General features: G+C 41.6%; 1 protein-coding gene across 1 annotated transcript; it reads left to right on the forward strand.

Annotated features, from left to right (window-relative positions):
• The first annotated feature begins 1153 nt into the window (after positions 1-1153).
• Positions 1154-14322, forward strand: PSPH (phosphoserine phosphatase). Its single transcript, XM_087717305.1, has 5 exons — positions 1154-1414; positions 4140-4274; positions 7948-8093; positions 11774-11922; positions 14131-14322. The coding sequence occupies exons 1-5, from the start codon at positions 1194-1196 to the stop codon at positions 14239-14241; spliced, it is 762 nt and encodes a 253-aa protein (XP_087573431.1). The 5' UTR covers positions 1154-1193; the 3' UTR covers positions 14242-14322.
• Positions 14323-24806: the final 10484 nt, after the last annotated feature.

Consider the following 24806-nt stretch of genomic DNA (forward strand, 5'->3'; position numbering starts at 1 on the left):
AAAATAATAATGTATGTTTAGGACAAAGGGGACAGGGCAATTTTTCACAAGTACGAGACAATGTGATTCACTCAGGTATATGAAGGGTCCCATTGTGCATATTTGGAAGCTTGTTCATTCTTCATCCAACAATGAAACCAAGAGATACTTCCAAAATTAGTCGTTTTTTAATGTTTTTTTTCTTAATCACCTTATCTGATGAAAAGTTCTCTTTTTCTCTTCATCTAGGAAACTCTCGCTACATCTGTGGGAGGCTAACTAAGGGGACAATAAGATTTATGCTTTGTGCCACTTTCCACATTGGAGCAAAACACATTAAATAAAGGTGTCTGGATTGGCTCCTTAAGCAACTTATTCTGGGGTCCACATGTCTTTTTGTAAGAAGTAAAGGTGGCATACAATATCTGGGCTGTAAAAGTTTGGATGATGACTGAAAAAAGTTAAATTTTCCTTTATCATTTTGCTCCCATCCATTGGCTACCCAACTTCTTCACTACATTTTGACACATTAATGACCAGGACTTTCACAGTAGATCCAAAAATGGGAGAGATGTGAAACAAAAAATCCCCTAAGAAAATCTTGTATAGTTCCTATTCTTGTGACTGAGAGGATCTTCCTGATGCAATCATTTATTATCATTATATAGACAAATGTCCCATTCCAGTTGCTGATGAAAAACTCTTGTTTTTTCCTCATGGTGCTGATTCTTCCCCTTCGCCACAATTATACACTTTAATACTTCCTTTTAATTTTCCTCTTGTTTGTTGGTTAAACTTTAAAGCTCTGGTTTCATTCCCTGGGATATCAAAAATGATTATTTACTTTGCCTTCAATCAATTTAAGATGGATTCTTTTAGTGGTTATTTTTATTCAAGAGGTAAAATTCATTTTGTGGAATTTTTGGGTAACAAAGAGTAAGCTAGACGGCCACTCTAGTGGAAAAATCCTTCTCTTTATTAAATGTTGGGTGCGGTACCTCAGATGGGCTGTGTCAGTGAAAGTTTCGGGAATGGTTAACTCAGTAGGGAGGGCAACCTTGATTGTCTGCCCATATTGCTGCTGCCCCTGAAGCCAGCAAATCAGCAGCTTCCTCTACCCCCCTCCTCTGCTCCCTGTTCTTGCTTAAAAAGGAGCTGCGGCATTAGCTGTCCCCTCTCAACACAGGGCTTTCAGCCACAGATCTGCTTCGAAGATGGCCCAACTGAGGGTGCAGGCTGGCAACATCCAGAATGACTTCATCTATCTTTCACATAACAGGAAGGTTCCCAAAAAGATGTCTTCTATCATGGAGATGAAGGAAATCTTCCTCAATGCCGATGCCATTTGCTTCGATGTGGACAGCACAGTCATTAAAGAAGAAGGCATCGATGAACTGGCAAAATTCTGTGGTGTTGGAGATGCGGTGGCAGAAATGTAAGTATGAATTGTGGCTTGCTTGATGCTTTTGAGAAGAGAGAGCAGACATCGAGATACTTCTTCAGTTCTGTTGTCCAGTTCTTCACTTCAGAACTGAAGAAGCTTCTTGGATGAGAAGCGAAACATCTTTAACGAAAATCATAGAAAGTCCAGGTGTCTTTTGAAAAAGCACCTTTGGGGCACAGAGATGAAAATTTGTTCACCCAAAAGACTGGGTGTTTGACCTGAATCTGAGGAGTCCAAAGCCACTGGGCTGTATGCAATGGCGACTGCTCTTACCAACAAAAAGCTAACAATTTATTTAAATACATTAAATTTATAGGTTTAATGTTTGGGTTTGGTTGCCCATCTAAAGTCCTGGATGAGAATTGCTTAGTTTTATCAGAGCTTAATCAGATCATGTACGAAGCTTCTTGAGCAGATAATTGTGAGCAAGCATCCAACAAGCATATTCAGATCAGGACTATTTCTACTCTGAGAAACCAGTTTTGTAGTCAGTTTTGAAACAGATCATAAACACTAAAGTCAAGAAGATGGAAGGCAGGAAAATTAAACAAGGAATATTGCTTCTCTTTGACTGAATCAAACCACTGCTTTAAATATATTGATATGACAACATATACTCATTTTGAGTTCATCTATTATCTCATTAAAGGGACGCTCAGTGGCTAAGATGCTGAGCTTGTCGATCAGAAAGGTCAGCAGTTCAGTGGCTCGAATCCCTAGTGCCGTGTAACCGAGTGAGCTCCTGTTACTTGTCCCAGCTTCTGCCAACCTAGCAGTTCGAAAGCATGTAAAAATGCAAGTAGAAAAATTGGTGGGAAGGTAAAAGCGTTCCGTGCACCTTTGGCGTTTAGTCATGCCAGCCACATGACCACGGAGACGTCTTCAGACAGCGCTGGCTCTTTGGCTTTGAAACAGAGATGAGCACTGCCCAATAGAGTCGGAAACAACTAGCACATATGTGCAAGGGGAACCTTTACCTTTTTATTATCTCATTGGAAGCTGGTTCATGGCACAACTGGAACACTACTAACTCTCCCCCCCCCCCCCAGTATGGTATCTTAAGTCTTTAGTTATGCAGCCAGCTTTGTCTTTTGTATCTCTTCAATATGACTTACAAAGTAACTCTAAAGTTTGCCTGTGCTTTTGCTTGCTTTGGCATTTCACTGAATAATGCAGACAACATTATCAGAGTCTATATGTGCAAAGATGAAAAGATAATATGAGATAGCTCTGTGATGAAAAAAAAAGCTTGTATAATTTTATTATCAGTCCAAGGCCTTTATAATCATACCTTCAGTATAACATTCAGTGTCTTTGTGGATTTCAAACTTTTGTGATAATATATAGTAAATCGTGAGAGATTCAATTAAGCTTCCTGTAAGATTTGTTTCATAATGCCATGCGGATTTTTGAGTATCTCTGGCACAACTTTAATATACAGTTTAGAAATGCATCTATGGTAAACTTTTAGAATAGTTATGTTGTAAAGTATTTTTGTAAAGATACTTTACAAAATAGCTATGTTGTGATCAGTATCTGGCATTTTCAGGACCAGGCCTAAATGCTGAGAGATTCTGTTGGATCTTCTGCTTGCCCAAGCCAGAACACAGTGTGAATTGACAATGGATGTGAAAAGTTCCTGTAGCTGGTCATGTCTGTCCAAAAAGTTGCTGACCACAGCTGCAGTGTTGTTATTGCCTCTAATACTTATGTATTTTTTTTCACTGTCCTCTTGCTACTTCTAGTTAAACCAGCCGTGCAAGTTTCTGGTGTTTTTTGTTTTAATAATGAAAGAGAAATGCCAGCCTGCACTGGGTGTAGTTGAGAAACTATTTAACACTGTTGTGGTACAAGAACACAGGGCATTTACCAAGTATTTACACATAACTACGTTGCATAACAATAAGAACTTTTAATTCTTTTAAAAAACCACTTAAGGATCATACTAGAAATGCCATATGTGCCATTTTTAACACTGAAATAGCAGTTACAGGTGATTGGGATTGAGGCAACATTCACAGAAATTTATTCATCTAAATCAGGGGTGTCCAAACTTGGGGACTTTAAGACCTGTGGACTTTAACTCCCACAATTCCCCAGCCAGCATGGCTGGCTGGGGAATTGTGGGAGTTGAAGTCCACAAGTCTTAAAGTTCCCAGGTTTGGACACCCCCGATCTAAATTGTTATTTGGCCCAAAAGCAAGCAACAACGTTTCATTGTTTTCCCCATGGGCCAAGAGAATCCAGAGTGGAATGGATCCCATCAAGTGTCTCATTTGAATGTGCTGTCACCAGAGGGGAACAGGGTGGAGAGTTTTTGGTTTTTTTTTTATATTAAGTTTTTATTCTTTGCAAGCCACCCAAAGTCTCTGAGAGTGAGTGAGCGACCATATAAATGTTCTAAACAAACGAATAATAAATAAACCTAGCATTAGTGAACATCAGGTTCCATCTTTTGAACAGCAGCTTGAAAAAGTCAGTATTATCCTCTTTATGGATTCCATAAACATGTATTTGGCCACTATAAGGAATGAACTGCCTACAACAGTATGGTTTGATACAATGGTGAGCCCTTATAATCTTAGATCACAGAATAAATGTTCAGTGGATTTCCACAATACATTCTAGTTTATCACATTTGTGTACTGAAACTCCTCAGGAGATCCTTCTCCTTTCCTTAAGAGCCTGACATGAATTTCTCTGACTTCTACTTTAGGACTCGCAGAGCAATGGGAGGTTCAGTAACGTTCAAGGCAGCTTTAACTGCGCGACTAGGCCTCATACGACCTTCCTACGAACAAGTGCAGAAATTAATATCAGAGCATCCACCCCAGCTAACGCCAGGAATAAGGTAAGAAATATTAGGAATGGTTATGTTGTGCGGTATTCCCAAAATGTATTTTGCACATGGAGATTATCATAGGAACTTGCTGTGTGTTCCTAGGATTTTATGAAAGACATAGTACAATAAGGTTGGACTGGAACTTGGATCTTTGAGTTGGATTCCCCCGCCACCCCCGGTTATTAAGGCAATCCATCAAAGCATACAAACTGCTCCTGAATTCAGCCAAGATTATCTTTGCTCCCCCTCCTTTTTCTTGCCCATTGCCAGTTGAGATTAAAATCCATTGCAATAATACTATTTTTTTAATTGTACTCAAACTGCAGCCAAACTTTGCTTTATCGGCTTGTTTTTCAAGCTATGATATGGAATTTGGATTCTGATCTGGGGATTTTCATCTTTGGTTCTCGGTGCAACTGCATTCCTTGACTCAAAGCTGGTAAACAGTTTGGGTTCCTCCTGGACTCACAGCTCCTATGAAAAACAGGTGACAGCCATATTTTTCAGAGTATAAGACGCACCTTTTTCTCTCAAAAAAGAGGCTGAAAATCTGGGTGTGTCTTATTCACTGAATACAGCATTTTTTGCCTCCCAAAACCCTGCCCCTTTACCAAAATGGCCGTACATAGCCTTTAGGAGTCTTGCAGAGTGCTCCTTGGGGCTGGGGAGGGCAGAAATGAGCGAAAACAGGCTGCATTTTGCTCAGTTGAGCCTCCCCCAGCCCCAGGAGCACTCTATAAGCCCCCTAAAGGCTATCCATGTCCCTTTTTTGACAAAAACAGGCCTGTTTTTGTGAAAAACGGCCTGGTTTTTGCTCATTTTTGCCCCCCCCCCCCAGCACTCTACAAGCCTCCTAAAGGCTATTCATGCCCTTTTAAAAAAAACGGGCCTGTTTTTGCGAAAAACTGGCCAATTTTGGGAGGTTTGCAGAGTGCAAAAACTTTTTTTTTTAAATTGCCTCTTCAAATCCTTGGTGCATCTTATACCCCGGTGCGTCTTATACTCTGAAAAATGTGGGTATGTCCAGGAAGGCCTTTGCACTACTTTATCTTCTGCCTAAATTGCCCCCATTTCTAGATCAGGAGGCCCTGTTCATTGTCATTCATGCCTTAGTCATCTCCTTGTTGGATTTCTGCAGTGTTCTCTACAAATGACGGCCTTCTAAGATTATCCAGTTGCTGCAACTGGTCCAGAGAGCAGTAGTGCAGACATATTAGTATGTCCATGTAAAACCACTACTGTGTTCTGTGCATTGCAACGGCTCCTGATACACTTCTGGGTATGATTCAAAAGTTAGTTATCATCTATAAATCCCTGTATGGAACAGGGCTGTTATTTTCAGGACCATCTACTTCTTGTTATTTCTGACGGTCCCAAAATTACACACCAAGGTAGACAGTCATTTGCCTGAAGTAGCCGTCTAATGAGACCTAGAAGACATGCCTGCTCTGTTGCTTCCCCTGTCTTTTGGAACAATCTCCCCTAAGGTTTGGGTGGCTCTGACCCCTTATTCTTTCCCAGAAATGTGAAGATGCTGAGCTTGTCAATCAGAAAGGTCACCAGTTTGAATCCCTAGCGCCCGTAACAGTGTGAGCTCCCATTACTTGTCCCAGCTTCTGCCAACCTAGCAGTTCGAAAGCATGTAAAAATACAAGTAGAAAAACAGGGACCACTTTGGTGGGAAGGTAACAGCGTTCTATGTGCCTTTGGCATTTAGTCATGCTGGCCACAGGACCACAGAGACGTCTTCAGACAATACTGGCTTTTTTGCTTTGAAACGCAGATGAGCACCACCAGAGTTGAGAACTACTAAGCACATATGTGTGAGGGGAACCTTTAATTTTACCTTACTAGACTAAAATGGTAGTTCTTTTGTGAAAATGAGCTTTTGCTATTCCCAGACTTGGCTATTTGAGAAGTTTGGTAACATATTTTTTATTTCTCCTTCATATTAAGAAGTCTACAAGTTTAGAGCTCATTCTGAGCTAACCCTCTTCTAGTTGTTTTTTCCACTCATCTACTCAAAAAAGGAAAAGGGGAGGGAAAATCTCCACAGAACTGCAAATCTGTGAAAATCACACACATTTAGTTCCCATCATAGAGTCATGTGCTACCCAATCAAGGTCAGTCTCATGATCTTAAAAACAGGGCCAAGAAATCATGGTGCCAGATTTTGATTTTTTTTAAAAACGACCTTTGAGTTATTGCCCTGGTGGTGCAATGGTTAAAGTGCAGTATTGCAAGCAAACTCTGTCCACAGCCTGGACTTCGATTGTGTCAGGGCTCAAGGTTGACGCAGACTTCCCTCCTCCTGCAGTGGGTAAAATGAGGACCCAGATTATTGGGGACAATATGCAAATAATGCTTCTACATTGTAAATTGCCCAGAGAGTGCTATAAGGTCCTAAAGGTAAAAGCAAGTGTTCTCCTCACACATATGTGCTAGTTGTTCCCGACTCTAGGGGACGGTGCTCATCTCCGTTTCAAAGCCGAAAAGCCAGCGCTGTCCAAAGACGTCTCCATGGTCATGTGGCCAGCATGACTAAACACCGAAGGCGCATGGAACACTGTTACCTTCTCACCAAAGTGGTCCCTATTTTTCTACTTGTATTTTTACATGCTTTCAAACTGCTAGGATGGCAGAAGCTGGGACAAGTAACGGAAGCTCACTCCATTATGCAGTGCTAGGGATTTGAACCGGCAAACTGCCGACCTTTCTGATTGACAAGCTCAGCGTCTTAGCCACTGAGCCACCCTTGCTTATAAAGTGCTCTGGAGTGATATATAAGTCTGAATGCTATTGCTATTGTTGTTTGTTGGGAGTGTCTGCTCAGAACCTAGCACTGGGTACTGTGGAAATTAGCCACTTTGGGAGCTTTCTCTGCTGCCATTATTAAGAAGCTTGTAGGAAATGTGGGTATCATCTTGTTTTAAGTTAATAATTTAAGTTAGTACTAACAACACTTAAAATATCTTTATTCCCAGGACTGCTCATTGTCTCAGGATCCAAACAAAGTGATTGCCTGGGCACCTGCTCACTGCTCTGATACTTGGCAAAACACTGCCACAGAGTCTTCTCATATATTTCATTCACGCCAGATGCCTTAATTTTCAATTTAAAAATTCACAAATAAATACCATCTTTTTCATCCTGGTTGGGGATTATGTAAGTTGAAATAAAATGTATAGCAAAGGCATTAGAATGGAGACGGTTATCATGCAGTAAGGTCTCCCAGGAACTCTTACTTCTCTGTGCCCAATGTACCTTTTCATTTTTCAAAAGTTTATTGCTGGAGCCTGCTTTGTGAGCCTCAAGATCTCCTTGGACCTCTCTTGCTTATTATGGGTCTACTATGTAGATCAGCGGTAGTCAACCTGGTCCCTACCGCCCACTTGTGGGCGTTCCAGCTTTCATGGTGGGTGGTAGGGGTTTTGTCCGATACTGAAGCACTTTCCTTTTTTAAATTTAATTGACTTCCCTACTTTAGAAATCACCATTACTGTGGAACCGGTGGGCGATTAGAAAATTTTACTACTAACAGAAATACAAAGGTGGGCGGTAGGTATAAAAAGGTTGACTACCCCTGATGCAGATTCTAATAATGCAAACAAAAACAACCTGTTTGAATGTATTCATTCCTTTTGCCTGACTTTAAGGTCTCTTATTTTTTTCTCCCTTAAAGAGAACTCGTCAACCGGCTCCACCAGCGTGGTGTCCAAGTTTTCTTAATTTCTGGAGGGTTTCAGAGCATTGTCGAACATGTCGCCTCACAATTAAACATTCCAATAGCAAATGTCTACGCCAACAGATTGAAATTCTACTTTAATGGTAAAATTTTCCATATGATTGAACTTAGAACTGATAAGGTTGTTGACTTAAAAGGGTTCAAAGATAATAAGATAATAAGTCCTTCGGGATTGGGCCGCATACAAATCCTATTAATAAATAATAATATCTCTATGATGTGTTAACTGAAACAGAATTACAGAACATCTCAATTCTGTTGCAAAGAAGGATCAAAAACTGTTCAAAGTCTGTTGCTTTAAATAAAATGAAACGTATAAGAATTGTTTGAAGGCTAGCTATGGTAATCAATGAGAAAATTTATTCTATACAAGACTAAATCATTCCTTCCTTCATTGTTGAAATTTACATTCGGTATTTGTTTGTAGTTCTAAGCATAGGGCTTATTCCAGTGGTGGCATTCAGTCAGTTCGCACCTATTCAGGAGAACCAATTGTTAACTTTCTAAGCAGTTCGGAGAACCAGTTGTTGGAAGAAATCTCATTTCGTTTTCTTCCACTTTACAGGGCTAATCCTGTAAGGAAGGCAGGAAGGAAACATTCTGGTGTTGTTTCTAACCTAATCTTTATTGCCCTGCTTACAGAAACTGCCTCTCCCGTTAACCCTTATTACATTGTAACAGCTAAGATGAAGTGCCCATCAACGTGAGTGACATTGAGTTGGCCATGCCCACCCAGTCACATGACCACTGAGCCCTGCCTACCCAGCTGGTCATTAGGGCAGAGAACAGGTTGTTAAATTATTTGAATCCCACCACTGGCTTATTTCCACCCCCACCACCAACCAGCTTGTGAAGTTGGTTGTGTTGAGAAGGCAAGACTGGCCAAATCACCCAGGGAGTTTCTAAAACTGAGAATGAACTAAAATCTGGGTTCCTCCACTTTTACTTTGGTATGTTAACTACTGTACCATATGAGCAGAAAAGCTTTTTAAATTACTTTCTTACTTCAACTTTCTTTCTTGGTTTGGAACTCAGGAAAATAATGGTATTCTAATACATTACTGTATGTCCACATGATACATTTCCATTGAAAAATAATAAAGTTGCAGACTGTAAGTTTAGATTAGAAGCAGGAACCTGTTTCAGATTGAAGGCTGCAGTATTTTATGGCGTACCCAAGAAAGCAATCCAGGCTCAAAACCGAAATATGTGTCCTACCTACGTTTTAGGACTTCCTTACTGGTAGATCAGTTCCTTTTTCATCTTTGCATGAAGAAAGTAGGTACTTGTTTCTCACACATAATTCAAAAGAATGCCCCTGCACTCTATGCACAGAGGGCCTTTTCTGAGGGAGGGGTAGCTAAATCTTCACTTGGCCTCAGTGGCAGATTAAGGCTCACTGGTGCCTTAAGCACTGACAAATCTTGGTGCCCCCCCCCTCCTTTGTACGTGCTGTACAAACGAAGCCAAGCTTCACTGTTTTTTTTTCTCTTTCTTTCTCAACTTTGTGGTGCCCGGTTGGCCCTGGTGCCCTAAGCATGTGCTTAGTCGGCTTAATGGTTAATACACCACTGCTTGGCCTTAACAAGCCAACTGACGAGTCTCATTGCCAATTCATACAATAAGTCAAGGTTTGCTGCACATTTCTTACAGATCTTCTAGTGACTTTTCACACTGCAGGTCACATTTCAGAAATGTGAATAAAGTGTACTGCAAAACTAGTTTGTTGAGCTGTCTGCAAAAAGGATCTTTGGGGTTATAAATATCTGACAGGTTTTACCCTTAGGACACTTAAGCTTCTCAAATTTCTGAGTTGGAAATTTTGGGCTTCATTTGCTTTTTTAGAACATAAAGCAGAACTAAAAGTCCATTAGGCCAGCTGTGCCTAACCTGCTCATGTAGCTGAGAACTCTGGGGGTTGTAGTCTGGAGGGCAAAAGCAGGGGGAGACTGGTTTAGTTCAGCTTCCTGCTTCCCAAAGAAGCTAAAAGCCACAAGTTTATCTTGAAGCAGCAGGTCCCTGGCCTTCATCTTTTGCTTTCCCATAATCTAGGATTCAGCAGTGTATAGATTTAGAGATTCTCTTCCAAAATCATAGTTAATAATCTGTAAACTACTGTGACCCTTACTAAATCTTCCCTGCTTCCAAAGTGCAGAAATTTTAGCCTGTTCTTGTAGAAAGGATTTTCCACAAGCCTGTTCTCCTCTGGAATATTTTGAATTGTTTAATTGTTTTTAAATTATAGACCCAGTTGTTGCTTAAGTTGACCCTCAGCTGATAAAACAAGTTGAAGTGAAATCTTTAAACAGTAAATGGTTGCGCTTGAAGAATTAGGCCTTCTAATCCGTTTCCCAATTATGAAACATCAACTGCCCAGGTTATGTAAAACAAGTAATTCCTTCCAAGGGTTGAGATTTGACCCTTTGCTTTGGCACATGGTAAGAGCAAAGAGTGTGTTGCTGAGATCAGCTTGTTTATTGAGCAATCAGCAGGGTCTCTGATAAAATATTAGCTGATAAAATATACAACTTCAAGGTTTAAGATAGCCTGCTGGTGATATCCCACTGATATTACAAATTTATAACCAGGCTCAGCTTATTTGGAACATTGCAATAAACAGGGTCACTCAAGTGTGTGGATTTTTTCCACTGTCTGTGCCAACCCTTTTTGCTTCTAGAGAAGGGTAGGAAGCCTGAATATATAGAGAAAGTGAGGAATGGTAATTTCCCCCAAACCTTTAAATGATGGAATCAGAGGCTAATGTGTTTGGGACCTGTTTTCTATTTTCAGGAATTAGTTTTGAAATTAATGGCCTAATAATAGACATTTGAGCCTCTGAGCATGTAAGAAAAAGTTTCTTCCTCTTCAGAGGAAAAGTAAATAGCCAAATTTATGTACTAAGATTATTAAGACAAAATCAGGATGGCATAATAATTAAAAGATCAGAATGGCATTGGGGAGACCCAGATTCTAGACCACCTCAGCCAGGGGTGGGTTCCTGCCAGTTCTAACCTCTTCTATAGAAAAAGTTCCACAAATCCACAGTGCCGTTTAGAACCGGTTCCAGCTCCCTCCCCCCGCCCGTCCACACATCATCAAGATGAAGAAAGAGAGGAGGAATTCTGGGAGTAGAAGTCCACAAGTCTTAAAGCTGTCACGTTTGAACACCACTGGTTTTTTTTTTCTAAAGGGTTAGGAGTGCAAAGGTCTTGTAACTTGACAGCTTTAAGACTTGCATGCTTCAAATGCCAGAGTTTCTGAGCCAACATTTTGGTTGCTAAGCAAGAGCGTTGTTAAGTAAGTTCCACCACATTTTACAAGTTGGCCACATCCACCCAGTCACATGGCTGGCAAGCCACTCCCACCCAATCACATTGCCGGCAAGCCACTCCCACAAAGCAGGCCTACAGAAGAGGTTCTAAAAAAATTTGAAACCCACCACTGACCTCAGCCCTAAAATCTTCCTGGGTGACTCTGAGCCATCCTCATTCCACATTCTTGTAGTGTTATGTACACCACTCTGGTCTTCTGAATGAAAAGGTAAGATATACTGTAAAGCCAACATGCAAATAAAACCTAGATTTCTAACCAGAGAATGGATTTCCCAGACTTGGAATATTTTGTATCAGAATTCCGAGGACTAGAACTTCCCACATTCTCTGAGGACATTTTTCTCCCTTTCTCAGACTTCTAACATCTTTGAAATTCTCCCTAATATTTTGAGACAGCCAGTCAAGGATTTCTCTTTGTGTCATTTATTTAGGAGAATACGCCGGTTTTGATGAGGCGCAGCCAACAGCTGAGTCAGGTGGTAAAGGACAAGTCATCAGTTACTTGAAAGAACAGTTTCAATTTAAGAAAGTAGTTATGATTGGTGATGGAGCAACAGACATGGAAGCCTGCCCTCCAGCAGTGAGTATCTAAGATGGACATTATAACCACAATTTAATTTTTATTTACCCTTCTGCCTGTTGGGCTAGAGCAGGGGTATCAAACTTGATTTCATTGAGGGCCACATCAGGGTTGTGTTTCACCTCAGGGGGGCGGGGGGCATGGACAGCCCCACATCATTCATTTTTGGCGGCAACCTCCTGCAGCCCTCTGCCAGCGAAAATGGAGCGTGTGTGTGTGTGTGTGTGCGCACGCGCGCGCATGGCCTGCCAAGGCTCCATTTTCGCTGGCAGAGGCACCATGGGATGGGCCATGCTTTCCTTCTTTCCAGGGCAGGCCCGCAGGCCAGATCTAAGGCCTTGAGTTTGACACCCCTGGTCTTGGGTAGTCTGTGTTGAGTTTCCTGTATTTTTTAACTCCTCAGAGATTGGGATAGGCAATGTGTCAGAGATCAAGACTGACCAAAAGCTGGGGAGCTTTTTTGGCTCCCCGTTTAAATGCAATAAATGAGTCAGCATATTTGCCTAGTTAGCATATACTATATAAAAGTGACCTAATCTAGCCTCCTGATAAAACACAGATTCATCTGTCTTCCTTTCAATTTTCTCTCTCCAGAAAGAATTACTGTATTTTTCAGAGTATAAGAAGCACCTTTCCCCTCCCCCCAAAAAAGAGTGTGAAAATCTGGGTGTATCTTATATACTGAATACAGAATTTTTGGCCTCCTGAAACTCCACCCTACACATCCCATTTTTTGCAAAAATGGATGCGCAGAGGGTTTGGGAGGCCTATAGGGTGCTCCAGGGGGCTCGGGAGGGCAAAAATGAGTGAAAAGGGGCCCGTTTTAAACAAAAACGGAGGTGTTTTTGCCATCCCAAGCCCTCAGGAGCACTCTGCAGGCCTTCCAAACTCTCTAAACACCCCATTTTTTTGCCCTCCCCAGCCCCCAAGAGTACTCTACAGGTCTCCCAAACCCTCTTCACACCCCACTTTTACGAAAAACAGGCCTGTTTTTCACCTCCCAAATTCTCCACACATCGCAATTTTGCCCTCCCCAGCCCTCAGGAGCACTTTGCAGGTCATGCAGAGGGTTTGGGAGGTCTGCAGAGTGCTCCTGGGGGCTGGGGAGGACAAAAACCTTTTTAAAAAATTTACCTCTTCAAAATCTTGGTGCGTCTTATACTCCAGTGCGTCTTATAGTCTGAAAAATACGGTACCTGCATTTTCCCAACCTTAGTATTAACAAAAGCAACTTAATTTACACATTACAGTGCAAAAACCCACACACCATTTAGACAAAATGAACCCACAAAGCATGCACAGATGAAAAAGGGGAGCCTTTAAAAAAATCATTTTTGGTACATTCCTCTCCATAAGGAACCAAGCATGATTCCCATTCCTGGTTAATAATTATCACTCATTGTTAATTATTGTCTTTTATATCTTTTGGTGGAAGGGAGGCAAATCAGAATGAATAGATCATAGAACAACCAGAACATTTAGACTTGGCATTGAGAAGCAAAATCCTTGTGCTGGTCATGGTAGTTGGCCAGCTTAACATTTAAAGCAAATATTTCTTCCTTATTAGATCAGTGGATTTAGATTTGGAATTTCGGATGACCAGATAAAGGAGGTGCAATGAATGCAGTGGCTCATTGGTAGGAAAGATATGGTGCTAGGCTAGCGAAAAGAAGTTATTTCAGAATCATTTTCTCTACGGGTGTGGGGGTGGGTCAGAGCAAAAAAGATTTAACAATAGAAAACACAGCATAAAGCACAAGTTAAGAGATACAGAAAGAAAAGCAAAAAAACAAAAGAATTTGGTAGCACTTTCCTGATTAACACATTTATTAAAAGGCACACACTTTAATAACATTGAGTTGGAACTCACACCCTCTCATTTTTGACCACTATATAGACTAACACAGCTCTCCTTCTACATTATCTAATCACAGGAGGCATTAAGACAGAAAGACAGGAATTCCACAAGTGTTTGAAAAATTTGCCTGACTCTTAATGTCTTTATTTTCTCAGATGTCCATGTGCCCAAAGTATTTAATTCTCCTAAGAATAAACAACAATTCAGTCTTGCTGTTCATAAGTGTTGCTTTTTCAGTTTACTAGAGGATGAGGACACATTTCCAATTTGTCCATGACCTGTGAATATTGAAATGGTCTTCTAGGGAGAGGAAGAATAACTCCCACCTTGTTTGTTTTCTGTTTGCCCAGGACTGTTTCATCGGCTTTGGGGGCAACGTTGTACGGAAACAAGTAAAAGAAAAGGCAAAGTGGTACATCACTCATTTTGACGAGTTGCTGAAAGAACTGGAAGAACGATAAATTATTAACTAGACTTATTTTATTAATACTTATTGTAGGTAGATATATAATTATGCAATTAAACATATTGTTATTTGCAAATGGATGGCTTCTGGACTGTTCATATATGGCTCTGCAGGAGAGCATAGCCATCCCTAATTTCATTTTACATGGGTGTTCAGAGGAAAATGATTCTGGCCAGAGGTGGTATTCAGCCAGTTCTGACAGGTTCTGGAGAACCGTTAGCGGAAATTTTGAGAGGGGAGGGAATGGGGATTTTGCAGTATCCTTCCTCTGCCACACCCACAAACCACGCCCACAGAACTGGTAGTAAAATTTTTTGACTCCCACCACTGATTCTGGCCCATGTATGAGGAAATTGAACTTGTATAAAAATCATAGCAAAGCTTTATTTGCTATTGACGATGGGAAAATACTAATAATAACAATACATCACCAGTCTCCCAGAAACTGCAAGCAGTTTATAAACATTTAAAAATAAGGGAACGTCCATCAAAAGGAAACATTAAAAACAAAAAAGGACAAAAATGGCAGAAATGGTCAAATTGGATAGGAAAACGAGGATTTCAATAAATGAGGTATCTCACAACTAGTATATAATCTATATATTTTTCTAGTATAGAAAAATAGTCTGGGGACTCAGACATGAGGGAAAGGGGACTGAGAAAAGGTTAAGAATGGAACAAGAGAAGATAAATTTTGTTCATCAAAGAAGCAGCAGACTGTGAAGATGGCAGCATCAAAATGAAAGGGAGGAGAAGATAAAGGGAATAAAAATGGAACTGTAAAGAAGAGATTGAAATTCAAAATGTATATCCTGCTTCGATCTTAATTTTTGAGGTGTCATTTGATAAATATAAGAGTATTATCATCAGGAATATCATCAGTTTTTCAGCAAACATTTAAAAATCAAAAGAACAAGCCATTTAAAGCAGTATTGAAACAAGGAACATGTTTCCAGCCTCTGTATCCTGCAGCGTTGAGGCCAATCCTGATTTGTGGAAGTTCATGTAACTTTCTGAGATGGCATTCTCAGTCTGTCTGAGATTCAGTGAAATATGAGCTCACAACTGCCATGTTACAATTCAATATAAGCCAATGACTGGATTCACACATTAAACATAGAGTGATTTACACTACCTGTTTCTAATTCTGCATGTTAATAATCCCGCAAATGTGGCTTATTCAATAGACCATGGTTCAATCCAACCACAAAATAGGTGATTTCAGAGTACATTGGGCGCATACCCCAAGCCAAGAAGGGCTTTAAGAGATCAGAAGTGGAGAACTGCAAGGGAAATGGTATACAGATTACCAAAATATCCAGCTTCCCTTCCCTAACAACCCTCCGCTCCCCTCCCATTCCCAAGTTGGCATTGGCTGAGTTCACAAATTATGCCAAGCCACAGATTACATTTGATTTATTGAACATGCCACAATTGTCTGGGTTCACACTTTCCACCCAGCAATCATAGCAAATGTCTAGATTCAAATTCCATGCTGAACCAAAATTACGCCAAGTCCATGGTAGCTTAGTATGATATCTATACCTAGACAGTATTTTTCAACAATATTCCAAAGCTTAGCCTGCGCCTGCACAAGGTTTTTCTCAGACACTTCTGCTCTATAAAAGTCTAACAGAAATCTGCAGCAACTCCGGTAGGAAAATACTGCCAAGCAGCTTTTCTTCTTACTCTTCAGGCAGGAACAATTGTGGTATTATGCTGGAGTTGAAGAGCTTGACCCATGGCAGGATTTCTCTTGGAGGGATTACAAAAAGAACCCTCGCCCCACCCCCTACCCCTGCTTTTTCTGGCATTTCTTTTATAACAGTAGAGTTTCACATCCAAGTCTTAAATTTGTTAAGCTAAAAGCAGTGATTGATTCAATCTGGGCCATAAATATATGTTGTATATATCCTCAAAGCTTTTCCTTCATAATCACTGCCAAGAATAGGGATAGATTAAAACTTCTGGAATTTCTGGATTCTGGGAGTTTTGCAGGCCCTGAACAGAATGCCTGTTGTGCACAATAGAATAATACAATAGCAGAGTTGGAAGGGACCTTGGAGGTCTTCTAGTCCAACCCCCTGACTAGGCAGGAAATCCTATACCGTTTCAGACAGATGGCTATCCAACATCTTCTTAAAGACTTCCAGTGTTGGGGCATTCACAACTTCTGGAGGCAAGCTGTTCCACTGATTAATTGTTCCAATTGTCAGGAAATTTCTCCTTAGTTCTAAGTTGCTTCTCTCCTTGATTAGTTTCCACCCATTGCTTCTTGTTCTACCCTCAGGTGCCTTGGAGAATAGTTCGACCCCCTCTTTTTTGTGGCAACCCCTGAGATATTGGAACACTGCTATCATGTCTCCCCTAGTCCTTCTTTCTCTTAAACTAACATACCCAGTTCCTGCAACCGTTCTTCATATGTTTTAGTCTCCAGTCCCCTAATCATCTTTGTTGCTCTTTTCTGCACTCTTTCCAGAGTCTCCACATCTTTTCTACATCGTGGCGACCAGAAATGAATGCAGTATTCCAAGTGTGGCCTTACCAAGGCATTATAAAGTGGTATTAACGCTTCACGTGATCTTGATTCTATCCCTCTATTTATGCAGCCTAGAACTGTGTTGGCTTTTTTGGTAGCTGCTGCACACTGCTGGCTCATATTTAAATGGTTGTCCACTAGGACTCCAAGATCCCTTTCAGAGTTACTACTACTGAGCAAGGTACCACCTATACTGTACCTGTGCTTTTATTTTTGTTGCCTAAGTGTAGAACCTTACTCTTTTCACCACTGAATTTCATTTTATTAGATAGTGCCCAATGTTCAAGTTTGTCAAGATCCTTCTGTATCTTGAACCTATCTTCTGGAGTGTTGGCTATTCCTGCCATTTTGGTATCATCTGCAAATTTGATGAATTTCCCATTTATTCTCTCATCCAAATCATTGATGAAGATGTTGAAGAGTACTGGGCCTAAAACAGAGCCTTGGGGTACTCCACTGCATACTTCCCTCCATGAAGATGCAGTTCCATTGAGGACTACATGTTGAGTGCGGTTGGTCAGCCAGTTACGAATCCATCTGGTGATGATACTGTTTAACCCACATTCTTCTACTTTATCTAGTAGTAGGTTATGGTCTACCTTATAAAATGCCTTACTGAAGTCCAAGTAAACTATATCAACGGCACTCCTCTGGTCCACTAATTTTGTCACATTATCAAAGAATGCACTAAGATTAGTCTGGCATGATCTGTTTTTGACAAACCCATGTTGGCTTTTGGCTATTACTTTGTTTGCTTCTAGGTGTTCACTAATTCATTGCTTGGTTATTTTTTCCAGAATCTTTCCTGGTATTGAGGTCAGGCTGATAGGTGTGTAGTTTCCTGGATCTATTTTTTTCCCCTTTTTTGAAGATGGGAACCACATCAGCTCTTTTCCAGTCCTCTGGTAGTTCCCCAGTGTTCCAGGATCTCTGAAAGATATAGTTCTGAGATCTCGTCTGCCAGTTCCTTCAGAACCCTGGGGTGTAATCCATCCAGTCCTTGTGATTTGAACTCGTCTAGGGTAGACAGGTGCTCACTTACCATTTTCTTCCTTATTTCAATTTGTGTTCCTAATCTGATTTTTGTGGTGCTGTTTTTGATAGGTTGGACTGTTTTATCCCTTTGTGTAAAGACAGATGCAAAACACGAGTTAAATAGTTCTGCTTTCTCCCTGTTGCAATAAATAATGCACTGGCTGAGATAGAGAATGGGCATGTTTCTCTTCTAGATGACAACAGTGATTAATGGACATAAGGAAAGATGATCAGGGGACTGGAGGCTAAAACATATGAAGAAGGGTTGCAGGAACTGAGTATGTCCCATTTAATGAAAAGAAGGACTAGGGGAGACATAATAGCAGTGTTCCAATATCTCAGGGGTTGTCACAAAGAAGAGGGAGTCAAACTATTCTCCAAAGCACCTAGAGCAGGACAAGAAGCAATGGGTGGAAACTAATCAAGGAGAGAAGCAACCTAGAACTAAAGAGAAATTTTCTGACAGTTAGAACAATTAATCAGTAGAACAACCTGCCTCCAGAAGTTGTGAATTCTCCAACACTGGAAGTTTTTAAGAAGATGTTGGATAACCTTTTGCCTGAAGTATCTTTACTTATTTATGAAATTTTTATGCTGCCCATTTCCTCTGAAACAGATAAGCCTCACTTCCTATAGTTGGCAATCACTAGCAGATTGCAAAATCTGTAGAAATGCCTTCCCTTCCCTTTCTTTCCCTACCCTACCCTTTCCTCCTCTATGGTGACTCTGGGTGACTGTACTTGACCAGTTAAATTCCCAAGCCCTTGAACACACAAGAGTTCATTCCAGCAAAGATATATCAATAGGGAGCATCTATAGCTCCTGCTTGTATGTTGTTATACAAAGCCTCCTTGCTCTTTCCACACATTTTGTCACATTTATTACAAAGCTGTATCTCTGGCTAGCACCATTTGATTGAATCAAGAAAACATAATTCCAGTGTCACAAGGCCAGCCAGCAAGGAGAAAATGCCTAATGGCTGGTTTAGGTCATACAAAGATATATGTTGCATTCATGTGAACTTCTGCAACCCACTTTCTTTCATCATGGAATACATTGAACCGTAAGCTAATGAAGTGGACTTCACACAGCATGCTAAGATATAGAAAAGTGAGCATGCAAATTTTAGCATGTTATGCAGATTCATCTGGTTGGTCCTTAACTATTCTGCTTAAGAATGTTCTAGGGATCCACCCAGAAGTCTTTGGGTTAGAAAGCAATTAAGGCCATATTATATAAAACCTGGCATTGTTCTCATGTAAAATTTGATGAATAATGTAGAACTGTATTATGAGTGGAAAAACAATTTCCAGAAAATCATGTGGTATATCAGCAGGCAGACAAGCAAATGTCCTTGGAGTGTCTTTTGAGGCCAAATTCTGTTTTATATTGGAAGGAGTGACATAGAGGCTCTCAAGTGAAACATCTACAGTAAGCAGAAATTCTCTTTCCAGGGTCTGAAAGAGTATCTGACTTCATCTTTTAGGGCAATTTAGAGGAGGAAGAGGAGGAGGAGGAGGAGGAGGAGGAGGAGGAGGAGGAGGAGGAGGAGGAGGAGGAGGAGGAGGAGGAGGAGGAAACTAAATAACTATATTTTGATAGTCTTTTCTTTTAACCCATTCATTCAATTTACAAAGTTGAAAACAAAGAACTTCATAGGGCTAACAACTATATTATTAAACAAAGATTTGTGCAACAGTATATATGGGCTACAGTCCGCAAATTTGTTACATATTATTGCATTTTCTTTCTGTCTTTCACTTCCATTAGGCTGGAGATTCTCCACGTGTTTAGGTTTAGTTGGACTGACTTTATTTTTGAAATTGGATAAGTGTACTGGCCTTTCTCCCTTTTGCCTTTTTCTAATGTGCTTGCTTTATACCCAGAGATTGTGGTTACTGTTTTGTAAGAGAATTTCTGATTAAAAACTTCCCCACTTTGAAGACTGTATGGTTACACAGCCATGTCCTGTATTCCAAGACCAACACAAGGTTTATTCTGTTTCTGACTATAGGGCTTTAGGTAAGAAGAATCAAGCACCTTTAAGGTAATTTTTCAGACATTGGGCTGAAGGGAACAATGCTGGAAAAAATAGTTAAGAATTATCTGCTGCATAGATTAGAGAGCTTGGTGACTTGATCTGACAGTGGATTTACAGTGTGTGCTAAAATAATTTCTGCTCCAGCATGGATGGCAGTTTGCTACAGAGTCTATTACTATGTGTCATTCTCTCCTCAACTTTTTCTATTAGAACAAAAACAAAGAGTTGAACTGGGGGGGAAAAGTATGGCTGTGCTCACACAACATGCTTAATTACTGAATTTAATTTATTTTCTGGCTTCATATAAGATGTTGAACCAAACACTAGCCAAATAGATGGGCTTGTACAACACACAAAGATAGACAGACAGAGACAGACAGATACACACAAACTTTAATCAATGTTAATGCTCATCTGAACACTGCATTTTCTTTGCCATTGATATCCTAATGAATCAAGACATGTTAAAACAACCCATGGTGGTGAATGTCGCATAGAAAAAGAGGTAGGTCTTCAAAAAAAGAGAGCTGAAAATTTTGGAATGAGGATTCAGGATAGGTCAGAGATCACACAAGATTTGTAGAGAGAGTTTTGAAATAAGTCAAAGGAAGCACCGCATGAATGTGCACACAGAGCTTCCAGCCATTGTGTCAAGCCAGGGTTTTTTAAACCTAGAGCCGTGATGGCACAGGTGGCACACAGAGCCCTCCCTGCGGACATACGAGCCATCGCCCCAACCCAGCTCCATTGTGCATGTGCGCCCACCAGCTGGTTTTCGGATGGCTGCCATGCATGCATAGGGGCGGGGCACACGTAGAGGGTTGCACATGCATATACAGGGGTCATGCATGCACACGCACACAAATATGCGGGGATCAGGAGTGGGTTCCTGCCAGTTCTAACCTCTTCTATAGAAGAGGTTCCACAAATCTAGTGCTGTTTAGAACCGGTTCCAGCTCCCTCCCCCCGCCCGTCCACACATCATCAAGATGAAGAAAGAGAGGAGGAATTCTAGGAGTTGAAGTCCACAAGTCTTAAAGCTGTCAAGTTTAGACACCCCTGGGGTTTTTTTTCTAAAGGGTTAGGGGTGCAAGGGTCTTGTAACTTGAGAGCTTTAAGACTTGCGTGCTTCAATGCCAGAGTTCCTGAGCCAACATTTTGGTTGCTAAGCAAGAGTGTTGTTAAGTGAGTTTCACCACATTTTACAAGTTGGCCACGCCCACCCAGTCACATGGCTGGCAAGCCACTCCTACACAGTCACATGGCTGACAAGCCACTCCCACAAAGCAAGCCACACCTACAGAACAGGTTCAAAAAAAATTTGAAACCCACCACTGGCGGGGATGGGGAGAGCATGGGGGTCATGCACGCATGCATGGGGGCGGGGCACATGGGAGTCACATGCACATGCGTTTGGGGGGGATTGTGCACGCATTGCATTATGCTGTTGGCACGTGATGACAAAAAGGTTAGCCATCTCTGACCTGGAGTTTACTGACTACAAATCCTTGCGCTACAACGTTAATGGAGCCTGCCATCATAATCATAACTCATGACAATCCTACATTGGATCACCAATTTTATGACCTTCTCTGCAGCATTTAAACAAATGTCGTAGTCATAAAGCGATCACTGTGGTTTTTGCCAAAAACTTGAAGTAAATGTCGGTTTTCCGCAAATCCATTGTAAAATGTAGCCATATTACCGTGAGATGCAGCAAATGGCTATAAATTTGGCCTGGTTGCTGAGCATCTGAATTGCAGGCATGCAACAGCCACGGAGTCCCAACCATTAGAAGTTCAACTCTTGATCATAAGTCTCCCCACAGGGAGGTCCATCATAACGTCAAATGGTCACAAACAGAGTACTAATTTTATGCTATAGCAGCTTGGTTCACATGTTTAGCCGTGTTTAGAAAAAACAGGAACACGTGTTAATGCAGGCCACATACGCACATATCTTCTAACCAAACTTTTAACCCTATCGACAAGAGGATTACATGGCAATTGGCACACTTTTGTTGGCCAGGATAGGCTATTAAGTCACTGATCAGTGAAGTTGGATAGATGCCACTGGCTGGTCAGAAAGTTCAAGGGCTTCCATGAAAAAAATCCACTGTTTGACAGACAAAACAAACAGCTGACGTTCAGGCTCAGGGAACAGGCCTGGACACATGTCAGAAGTACTCAGATGAGAAATGATTGGGTGACACACCACCAAACCTTCACCTTTTCAACTGAAGAGCAAAAACAAAAATAGGAAGCCATATTGACAGCCACAGCCTAGCGCGAATTCCATGTTTGCAGCTTAATTCTAGATTTGAAGGGATCTGCCAGTCCAAAGGAAAAAGGCAATGGCATCTTAAGGAAAAGATAAGGTAAAGTGTTATAGCCCAGCAACAGCCTGTGCTTCGCCCGACCAATTAGAACGCAGCACAGGCTGTTGTCAGAGAGTAAGATGTTTATTAGTAGGTGACAAGCGATTCAGAATGTGTTACAACTGTCACAGTATTTATACTCTCAGGTACCAACTGTCATTTAACTGTCATTACAACCACCAATCACAGGCTGTGCTTCGCCCGACCAATTAGAACGCAGCACAGGCTGTTGCTGGGCTATAACATAAAGGTTCCCCTCACACATATGTGCTAGTCGTTCCTGACTCTAGAGTGGTTTCTGTTTCACAGCCGAAGAGCCAGCGCTGTCCGAAGACATCTCCGTGGTCATATGGCCGACATGATTAAACACCAAAAGCGCACAGAATGCTATCACCTTCCCACCAAATTTTTCTACTTGTATTTTTACATGCTTTCAAATTGCTAGGTTGTCAGAAGCTGGGACAAGTAATGGGAGCTCACTCCGTTACTCGGCGGTAGGGAGTCGAACTGCTGACTGTTCTGATCAGTCTTTTTTTCACCCTCCCCAGGCTCCGGAGGCTTTCCTGAAGCCTGGGGAGGGTGAAAACAGCCTCCCCCGTCCCCCAGGAGGCCCTCCGGAAGATCGTTTCCAAACTTCTGGTCGGCCCGTTGGGCTCGTTTTTCCCCTTCCCAGGCTTCAGAAAAGCCTCCATAGTCTGGGGAGGGCAAAAATCCCCCCCTCCATGTGGGGGGGGTCGTGCATGCATGCGCGTGGCGGGGGTCGTGCATACATACATGTGGTGGGGTCGCACGTGCAGGTGGGCGGGATGCATTGACTTGTGGGTGTGGGCATACACGTGTGCACAATAGCGCATGCACACACAATTTTGTCACACTTTTACAAAAAGGTTCGCCATTACTGATCTAGTTTATCCAAAGTATGGAAGTCAGTATATCTCAGCCACTATTAAGCTTTGACTGAATGTGGATCTGCCTGGGCTTGACAAAGGAAAGCAGTGTCTGTCTTGATTGGCAAGGAAAATTCAAGGTTACCTAGAAAGATCAAAGCACCACTTTTTTGAAGATGGAGTAGAGAAGCAGGTAGAGGATCAGCTGTAATCTAGCCCCAGTCTCTGAACCACAAGTGGGAATTCCTTTATCAGCATACTTTGAGGACCGCGATAGTGATAAAGGACCTTTACTGCCACTGCCTTGTCTAGCTCCCATTTGGTAGGCTCTTCGGACAGAATTACTTTTTATTCACATAGGTATACTATCAATGATATTGGTCCGCAACTTGGGAGTCCTCCTGGACCCACAGCTGACTTTTGACCATCATTTGTCAGCTGTGACCAGGGGGGCATTTGCCCAGGTTCGCCTGGTACGCCAGTTGCGGCCCTACCTGAATCGGGAGGCCCTCACAACAGTCACTCGAGCCCTTGTGATCTCTAGGCTGGAATACTGCAATGTGCTCTACATGGGGCTGCCCTTGAAGAGCATCCGGCGACTTCAGCTAGTCCAGAATGCGGCCGCGCGAGTGATCGTGGGCGCACCACGGTTCACCCACATAACACCGATCCTCCGTGAGCTGCGCTGGCTACCTATTGATCTCCGGGTGCACTTCAAGGTCCTACTTACCATCCACAAAGCGCTCCATGGTAGTGGATCTGACTATTTGAGAGACCGCCTTCTGCCGATTACCTCCCTCCGTCCCATCAGATCGCATAGAGTGGGCGTCCTCCGAATTCCATCCGCCAGTCAGTGCCGACTGGCGACTACGCGGAGGAGAGCCTTCTCAGTAGCAGCTCCGACGCTTTGGAACGATCTCCCCGTGGAGATTCGTACCTTCACCACCATCCAGACCTTCCTCACAGCCCTCAAGATCTGGCTATCCCGTCAGGCCTGGGGATAAGACCCTAATCTTGCCCCCACCCGAATGCTGAATGAATGTTGTGTTTTATTGTTTTATTTTATTATATTTCACATTTTCTTTTTGTGTTTTGTCTTGCACTCCCTTCCTACAAATTGTAAGCCGCCCTGAGTCCCTCAGGGAAAAGGGCAGCCTATAAATGTCAAATAAATGACTAAATAAATGACTAAAAATGAATGGTTGCTGATATTTGTAAGAAAGAAATAACTGCTGTGATGATATGTTGCAATTAATTTCAATTTCTTTTCTCTGAGTGCCCTATAAAATATATTCTAATTCCTAGTTCTAGTTCAGTATTCACTTTTTAATTTTGCTTCTTGCTGAATTTATTTGGAAGTAATATATAACAAAGGGGATCTTTTGCCTATGATCGCTAGAGTAGATTACCACCATCTAGTGGTCTGCCATGAACATTGCATGGCTTTTTGTCATTTTGAGTTTTCAGAGATTTCTGGTGACTTTATTTTTAAAAATAAAGCTTGATTTTATCACTTGTGAGATCTTCCAAGGAGGGAAAGGGTTAAAGGATGTCTTCACACTACCAGGTTCATTATATATATTCTTTATTTCCATTAAAAAAAACATTTCATTTGCTACAAAGGCACTACAGGTTGTATACTGTAAGTCTTCTTTTTCTCAAACTAGAATTAGAGGGAAGA

Source organism: Thamnophis sirtalis, unplaced genomic scaffold, assembly GCF_051295495.1.
Source record: "Thamnophis sirtalis isolate CommonGarterSnake01/CBP01778 unplaced genomic scaffold, rThaSir2_p1.2 scaffold_6, whole genome shotgun sequence".
NCBI classification, from domain to species: Eukaryota; Metazoa; Chordata; class Lepidosauria; order Squamata; family Natricidae; genus Thamnophis; species Thamnophis sirtalis.

What these genes read in the sequence shown, in the direction of transcription:
- PSPH (XM_087717305.1), top strand. Translation starts at nt 1,194, where the DNA reads ATGGCCCAACTGAGGGTGCAGGCTGGCAACATCCAGAATGACTTCATC. An exon ending in GGAGATGCGGTGGCAGAAAT is followed by an intron (nt 1,415 to 4,139) that starts GTAAGTATGAAT and finishes CTTCTACTTTAG; the next exon opens with GACTCGCAGAGCAATGGGAG. An exon ending in ATTGAAATTCTACTTTAATG is followed by an intron (nt 8,094 to 11,773) that starts GTAAAATTTTCC and finishes TCATTTATTTAG; the next exon opens with GAGAATACGCCGGTTTTGAT.